The sequence below is a fragment of the Chondrus crispus genome, genomic scaffold (genome assembly GCF_000350225.1).
Source record: "Chondrus crispus Stackhouse genomic scaffold, scaffold_33, whole genome shotgun sequence".
In the NCBI taxonomy this organism is placed as follows: Eukaryota; Rhodophyta; class Florideophyceae; order Gigartinales; family Gigartinaceae; genus Chondrus; species Chondrus crispus.
In genome coordinates, this window is record NW_005179241.1 from 442 (window position 1) to 8,675 (window position 8,234).

The 8,234-nt window shown below is 55.3% G+C and overlaps 2 protein-coding genes across 2 annotated transcripts in view; both read left to right on the forward strand.

The window, feature by feature from the left end:
- The first annotated feature begins 319 nt into the window (after window positions 1–319).
- CHC_T00008514001 (Putative serine/threonine protein kinase) lies at window positions 320–1,675 on the forward strand. The gene is made up of 2 exons (XM_005717766.1): window positions 320–678; window positions 1,150–1,675. Exons 1-2 carry the CDS (start codon window positions 320–322, stop codon window positions 1,673–1,675), a joined length of 885 nt encoding a protein of 294 aa, XP_005717823.1.
- Window positions 1,676–6,216: 4,541 nt separating this feature from the next.
- The window catches only part of CHC_T00009085001 (Sel1-repeat containing protein), a 3,090-nt gene continuing 1,072 nt past the window's right edge, over window positions 6,217–8,234 (forward strand). Inside the window, exon 1 of the mRNA XM_005717767.1 lies at window positions 6,217–8,234. This exon is cut by the window's right edge and continues 247 nt beyond it. Coding sequence (XP_005717824.1) covers window positions 6,217–8,234 — 2,018 coding nt within the window.

The window sequence follows — 8,234 nt, forward strand, 5'->3', positions numbered from 1 at the left end:
CTTGCGCAGCATTGCGCGGCGCGTCTCTTTGCGCCCGAGCTTGCCGCGGTGCTCGTCGGAGTGCCGCCGCATGTCTTCGAGCGCCCCGCGCGATGCCGGCGGCGGGCCGCGCCATCGCCTGTTGGGCGGCAGCGTCTCCTTGCGCGAGAGCGCCGACGTGTCCGCACCCCGCTCGCCGACGCCCTCACATCCCCGACCCGCCTCAGATGTGCCATTCGTCTATCCCGTCCTCTACCCGCACCCCCGGTCAACATATCGACACCCCCGCCACCGCCTCCGCCATCATCGGCCGATGCGCTAGACCCATCCACAACAGCCCATGTCGTCAAACCAGGGAATGATGCCTATTGCGGGTGGGGTCCCGATCGAACTCAATGTCTACGATCTTCAGCACCCCGACAACCCGGACGCCGTGCCCGCCATTAACTGGTATCTATACGGCGTCGGCTTGGGGCTTTATCACTCGGGCGTCTCCATTTACGGCACTGACTATTGCTACGGCGGACACGCCGATGACGACACAGGCGTCTTTGAAGTCGTCCCGCTGAAGGCTCCTGATGCGAAGTTTAGGCAGACAGTCTTTGTAGGGAGGACCAGTCTTGACCCGCAGCAGGTGTCAGAGCTTGTCAAGGCCATGGCCCACGTGTGGAGTGGCAACTCATGTAACGTATTAACGCGGTAAGTTCTGACTTCTTTCCGAAGCAAGCATACATTTTTATCTCGTTTCGCAGAAGCCTGACCCCTTCGTCGTCCTCCTATATAGGAGGAACAGCTGGAGCTGACTTCGTTTCGCATTGTATAGTTATTAGGGCCGCTGTGGTAGCTCGCTAGGAAGTGGCGATTATGAGCAAGTTGCTTCAGGTCGCGCGCGCCTCGGGTACGCGGGAGAACACGCATTTGGCCATCAAGATCATCAAGAATAACCCTCTGTACGTGGTGCAGGCGCTGTCTGAGGTACGCATGACCAGTTACTTGAACCGGATCGACCCTAAGGACGGCCATTCCGTCATGCGCCTGCGGGACAAGTTTATCTTTCGCGGGCACCAGTGTCTGGTGCTGGAGCTGCTTTCCTTCTAACTGTACGATCTGCTGCGGTCGACCGAGGTTTACGGTGTCACTCTCAACCTGGTGCGCAAGTTTTGCAAGCAGATCCTCAACTGCCTGCTCGGACGTGAGCATTGCGCACTGCGACCTCAAGCCGGAGAACGTGCTGTTGCGACACCCGCAGCGCAGCGCGATCAAGGCGGTGGACTTTGACGCAAGCTGTCGCATCAGCGAGAGCATGTCTACGTATGTACAGTCACGTTTCTACCGCGCGCCTGAAGTGATCCTCGGGAAACTATACGGGACGCAGGTGGACGTGTGGAGCTTGGGGTGCATGCTGATCGAGCTCCACAAGGGGTACCCGCTGTTCGCGGGCAAGGACAAAGCGCATCAGATGGCGATCATTGCGGAGAGGCTGGGGATGCCGCTAGAAGAGATGTTGCTAGCAGGGCGCAAAACGAGCCTGTTATTCGAGCAGGACAGCGTAACGGGCCGATGGCGCATGCAGCCGGAGGCGTGCCCGTCCGGGGAAGCGGTGATCCCGGGTTCCAAGTCGACCGACGGTTTCGTGGACATTGACATGGGAGCCAGCAACGGACGGCGGAGGACTACTCGATGTTCCTGGGACTAGTGGACAAGATGCTGCGCTACTCGGGGTAGGAGCGGATCTCCGCGTGCGACGCGCTCAAGGAGCAGTTTGTGGTTGGCGGGTGCGACGCGCTCAAGGAGCGGTTTGTGGTCGGCGGGTGCGGCGTGCGGTTGGGGCGCGAGAGCCCGCCGGGTATGCTCGCCATGGCCAAAGATGGGGCGGAAGTGGGCGCTGCGGCGGTGGTGGACCCTGGGCGCAAAGCACCCGTGCAGAAGCGGGCCAAGCGGGTCGGGATCAGTCAGGTGGTGGCGATCCACCCGGACGAGGGCATCGGCGCGGGCGGGCACGCGGACGGCGAGGACGTCGGCAGCAAGCTGCGGCTCTCCAAGAGCGAGTGCGAGTTCAAGAAGGTGCACAGCAGGCGCCGCGCCGAAGAGAAGACGTTCGTGTTCAAGACGTCCGAATGGGTCGACGAGGTAGGCATCGAGCCGCCGCCGTGGCGCGCCGGCGGTGGCGACGACGGCGCGGGTGGCGCAGAAGGCGGGCCGGAAGGGGCAGCGGGGGCGGCGCGGGCCGCGAGGGTGGCGCGCGTGCGGCGGGGCGGGCGCGGCGGCGGCAGTGGGGCGTGGGCCGGCGGCGGGACGCGCGAGCCTCGCGCGCCTTCAGGGCGCGGGTACGAGGCCCACGGCGGGCGGTCAGGGAGGCGACGGCCGAGGTGGCGGTTGGCCTCGGCAAGCTCGCGATGGGCGTGACACGCGGAGGCGCGGCGATAAGGGGCGGGCGCTGACACGGGTCATGTCGCATATGTGATGTAAATGTGGGCCTCATGTGAGGCTGTGAACAGCTGGTAAGCACTTCGGACATTGCACGAATGGCATGTAAGGCGAATTATTTGCACAAATTGAGCACTTCGTATGGAACTACTGGTCCTGCAGAAACAGTGTTTCTGGCCGGCATGAGTGTCTCATCTGTAAAGTATTTAGGGCGTCTGCAGTGCAGCATAGTGCGTTTGCAGTACGAAGGGTACCGTTGGTACCCCCAGCGCCTACGGACTGGAATATCCGCACTCGAGGCCGGTGGACAACCCACACTTATCTACTCTCACGAGCTCCCCCTCCGTGTTTGCTTCCAGGCAGACTCTCCTGTGCGGCGTGATACGCCAGCCCGTTCCCACGCTCTAAGGTACTTGTAGACTCGAGAGAGTTGCTGCAGCGCTTGTTTTCGACCAGGACAACGCAACAATTCCTCGCATCATCACTTATTATGAACTATTTCATCTTTGGACCACACGTTACTTGTTGGGGCTGCGGCGCATCTACGAACATCCCCTTCCCTGCCTACACTGACGATTTCCTCCAGAGCCTTCCTTCTCTCTCCACAACCAGCAGCCGCTCCCGTAAATCCCATCAACCCCACCTTGACCGTGTTCTTTTGCGCAAGTATCCCTTCACTTCACGGTACACGATTGACAAAGACGAGTCATTACAGTGAGCTCTCGTCTCTGCAAGTAAACACACCCAAACTTTCACATCAAAACCTCCTAGATTCTTTCCAAGTCACTCGCACACCTCGCTTTCTTTGTCAATATGGCCTTCGACCATCTCGCTGAAAACACCATCATCGTCCTGTTGGCCTACACCGCCGCCTTCCTCCCGTGGACTGCTCTCACCACCTTTGACTTTATCTCTGCCAAATGGCGCAGGGTACGTGACGTTCGTATCGCCGGCTTCGTCAACCTTGTTCTCGCGCTAGTCCCGGCATTCTACATACTGTTTTACATGGTCGTGCAATCCAATGTCGATCAAAAGGAGATGTTCACTGCGCTGGTCGCTATGCTGTTTGCGTTGCTGCACGTTGTGCGGACGTTATGGGGACTGTGGCAGTTGCAGCTATTTGTCAAGTGGGCTGTCAAGAGCATTGAGTCGTTGCGGGCCCTTGGGATTGAATATGAGCTCAACACGGGCGCCCGTACTGGCCATGATGGGAAGGAGCAAACCCAGAATGGCGAAGAAAGAGAGCAGGAAACCACGAATATCAGTACCACGCAGGAGTCCGGAAATACCGATGACAAGGAAAAAGTGCACTCTGTGGCTGAAATTGTAGATGAACTATGGGTGAGCGATGAAGTGATTGAGAACCGTGTGTTCCATGGGAATGCTCGGTGCTACGTAGTGTTTGACAAGATTGACTTCAGAATAGACCCAAAGAGAAGAAACGTGTTTCGCCAACGCATCGTGCTTCTGTTACAGGCGCTCTCGATACCATTTCGGTATGGGTATGGAATAGTGCAGAAATGGCTTGGGAATGGGTCTATACCCTGCTTTGTCCAGGTACCGCACAAGCCAGAGGATGTGTGGCTGCGATGGTGCGTGGCGTTTGCGGCGCAGGGGTTGAACAAGTGGATAACGGAGTTCACCGTTGCGCCGGAAGTCGATGATGAGGATGGGGCGATAAATAACTTGGAGCGGTACGAAAGACGACGAGAACACATGGCTGGGCGCGTGCTGGCGACGGCCGGAATACAACTGTGGCTGGGGAGTTGTTTGCCGCTGGATGAAGGCAAGTCGCTTCTGTCAAAAGAGGACTTGTTGCGACGAGCGATGACGAGTGGACGTGGAATGCCGTTCGATGCAGTGCAGAGAAATGCAGTCTTGCGGCCTGGAAAGGGGTACAAGGCCTACGAGAGAAAACTAAATCGATTCATTGATGGAATTCCGGTGGAGTTTGAAGAACAAGTGGAAGAGTTGGACATCGAGAGAGTGGAGTGGCTTGCGATTTTGTTGTACATAGGAGAAGAACGGATTCGCAACGGAAGTGCGAGCGGAGATTCTCGTAGATCTGAGGAATATGAGAAACTGGAGCATGACGATTTAGCGATTGAAAATATGCGAGCACAGCTGGGTATGGGCAACAGAACTTCAGTAGTGGATGCAGCGGAAAGAAGAAATGCTAGCATATGCGGATTTCCGATGCCAGAACGATACTTTCATGAAGTATCCAAGGAGAATAGACTGGTGACCAAGGTCGGGGAGCTTGTCGACTGCTGGTTAGCGCTTATGGCGGGAGTGCAAATGCAATTCCTGGTGAGTAAGGACGAAGGATGGCTAAGACGTTGTCTGGGTCAAGTCGAACATGACCAAGAGACTGTGGTGAGCGGAGAAGGCGTGGAGATGGGAGGGATGGAAAAGAGGAGGAGCGGCCTCTTCATGAGACATCTTCGAATTGAAGAAGCGATGCAAGCATTCCAGTTTGGAGTCGTGGGTCAAGAGTTTGAGCAGTTGGAGCAGACATTGACGTTTATGGGATATTCGCTGGAGAGCGTGCGTACGAGACTGGGAAGGTGGGTGAAAGCGAACACGGACTCGCAGAGTGGGGCGTGGAGGCCTTTGATGTTTCAAGCGGGGGAATTGATATCGGAGTGGACGGAGGTTGGGCGTGTATCGAATGATGTGTCACGTACCCTGCGGCAGAGAGAAGGGAATGCAGTACTGAGGGATCGGGCGGTGCAGTGTCGTGTAGTGTGGGAGTTGCAATGTGTTTTGAGGGAAAGGGTAGCGGGAATGGAAGGGAGCCCGAGCAGTATGGTAGCGGTGGCGCTTTGCATGGTCAGTTTTCCGTCGCTGGTTGTGATGAAGACAGAAGAAACGAGCGAGGAAAACAGTGCCACGGATGTCCGGTCAAGCGAGGCAGGGGGGGTGGCAATCTCGGAAAATCGAGATAGTGTGTCAGTATCATTCGGGAATGAGCAAAGGGGTAGGGATGCGGAAGAAGAGAGGAAGAAACGAAGCGAAGAAATGTTTGTGATACTGCCGATTTGTGGGCCTCAGAGAATGAGGCTTCAGGTACAAGTGGGCGACGATGACGATTGGAGCAATAGAGGTGGAGCGGGCGATAGAGGATGCAAAGTGAGAGTACGGTTGTGCCGGGGGGCGACATCGCGAGATGAGCGGTTTGAGTGGGGATGGTGGCGGGAGGCGGCGTTGGGACGTATGGAGGGATTGAGGCGATGGCAGAAGAATCATGGTATGTGTTCGCCAGACTTGCATGCCGGGCACCGGAATATGACGTCAAGCATCGTGAGTGTAAAGCCAAGAGCACACAAAACGGGTACAGAGGTTGAGATGTGGTCGGGATGGGAACCGTTTCGAAGCCAGCAATGCAGATTTGAGCTAGAAGGGGACAAAGTTCTTGCGAAATTTGAAGTGAACATGCGACACGGTGATCTCGTTGTTAGAAAGAAGAACATTACGACATTCTACGCCCAAGCCGTCGGGGAGAGAAGCTTCACGGTGTACGAAGACAGTGACCGCGAGGCCTTACAAGACGGATGTTTGATAGTAGGAGAAGCACTGGCTGAAAAGTCGCCAGGTTGCTTGAGCTCAGTCAGGGCTGGAGTATACGAAGATGAAGAGTTTGCGAAGAACCTGCCAGCAACAGGCGAAGATGTTATTGGGGAAGAGTTGGGCCAGGTCCAAAGAGCCATTTTTCTGTTGAAGGTTGCTGCACTGGAGCATGGTGATATGAACGCGTTGCAGAGATGCGTGAAGCTCCTCACCGACTCGAGTGAGGAGATCACAGAACAAATGATATTGACGAACAGGCGACGAGCTGGAGAATTGGTGCTAGCTTTTTTCCACAGTGTTTTTGTGAGCAGAAAGGGGAGTGGCGGGGTCAAGGGGGGTGGAAGAGAGTTTGAAGTGTTGTTTTCATTATTACAGGAGCTTGTGGAGAAATCGGCTTTTGACAACTATGTCGTGGATGTGGTTCTAGAATTTCTGAAATGCGCAGTAGATCTGAGTATACCTGAGGATGTACGAAGCTGCCTCGTATGGATGCGAAGGTTGATAGCAAGATCACTGAGATTGGAAAAGTTGGATTGTCTCTGTCGTAGATTTGAAGAAATAATTGGAGCGGAACGAGGGCAAGGAGTGGCTATCCGTCGGAAGCAGTTCTTCTTCACGGACAGTGAGGTGAACGAGTACGACGTGTGTACTGTTAACATTTTAGAAAAGACTCTTCTGGAACGTAAGATTGAGGAGCATGATGATGTCGGGGCGATGAACAAGCTAGGACTGATGCTGCAGAACGGCGCAGAAGGAGTAGAAGCCGATGCGGTACGCGCAATGGATCTGTATGAGCTTGCAATATCGAAAGGCAGGGATGGCACCGTGATGCGCAACCTAGGTTGTTTGTTGGAGACCGGAGGGGAGGGGGTCGAGAAGGATGCAGTACGAGCCAAGGAGTTGTTCGAGCGTGCAATCAATGAGCACGGTCATGTCGGGGCGATGAACGATCTAGGACTGATGCTGCATAAGGGCGCAGAAGGAGTAGAAGCCGATGTGGTACGCGCAATGGAGCTTTATGAGCTAGCAATATCGAAAGGCGATGACGGCTCTGCGATGAACAACCTAGGTGGTTTGTTAGAGAAGGGAGGGGAGGGGGTCGAGAAGGATGTGGTACGAGCCAAGGAGTTGTTCGAGCGTGCAATCAATGAGCATGGTTATGTTTTGGCGATGAACAATCTAGGACTGATGCTGCATAAGGGCGCAGAAGGAGTAGAAGCCGATGCGGTACGCGCAATGGAGCTTTATGAGCTAGCAATATCGAAAGGCGATGACGGCCCTGCGATGAACAACCTAGGTTGTTTGTTGGAGACCGGAGGGGAGGGGGTCGAGAAGGATGTGGTACGAGCCAAGGAGTTGTTTGAGCGTGCAATCAATGAGCATGGTCATGTTGGGGCGATGAACAATCTAGGACTGATGCTGCATAAGGGCGCAGAAGGAGTAGAAGCCGATGTGGTACGCGCAATGGAGCTTTATGAGCTAGCCATATCGAAAGGCGATGACGGCCCTGCGATGAACAACCTAGGTGGTTTGTTAGAGAAGGGAGGGGAGGGGGTCGAGAAGGATGTGGTACGAGCCAAGGAGTTGTTCGAGCGTGCAATCAATGAGCATGGTTATGTCGGGGCGATGAACAATCTAGGACTGATGCTGCATAAGGGCGCAGAAGGAGTAGAAGCCGATGTGGTACGCGCAATGGAGCTTTATGAGCTAGCAATATCGAAAGGCGATGACGGCCCTGCGATGAACAACCTAGGTGGTTTGTTAGAGAAGGGAGGGGAGGGGGTCGAGAAGGATGTGGTACGCGCAATGGAGCTGTATGAGCTTGCAATATCGAAAGGCAATAACCGCTCTGCGATGTACAACCTAGGTTGTTTGTTGGAGAAGGGAGCGGAGGGGGTCGAGAAGGATGCGGTACGCGCAATGGAGCTTTATGAGCTTGCAATATCGAAAGGCGATGACGGCTCTGCGATGAACAACTTAGGTTGTTTGTTGGAGAAGGGAGGGGAGGGGGTGGAGAAGGATGAGGTACGCGCAATGGAGCTTTATGAGCTAGCAATATCGAAAGGCGATGACGGCCCTGCGATGTACAACCTAGGTTGTTTGTTGGAGACCGGAGGGGAGGGGGTCGAGAAGGATGTGGTACGAGCCAAGGAGTTGTTCGAGCGAGCAATCAATGAGCATGGTTATGTTTTGGCGATGAACGATCTAGGACTGATGCTGCATAACGGCGCAGAAGGAGTAGAAGCCGATGCGGTACG

What these genes read in the sequence shown, in the direction of transcription:
- CHC_T00008514001 (XM_005717766.1), top strand. Translation starts at nt 320, where the DNA reads ATGTCGTCAAACCAGGGAATGATGCCTATTGCGGGTGGGGTCCCGATC. An exon ending in TCATGTAACGTATTAACGCG is followed by an intron (nt 679 to 1,149) that starts GTAAGTTCTGAC and finishes TTTTGCAAGCAG; the next exon opens with ATCCTCAACTGCCTGCTCGG.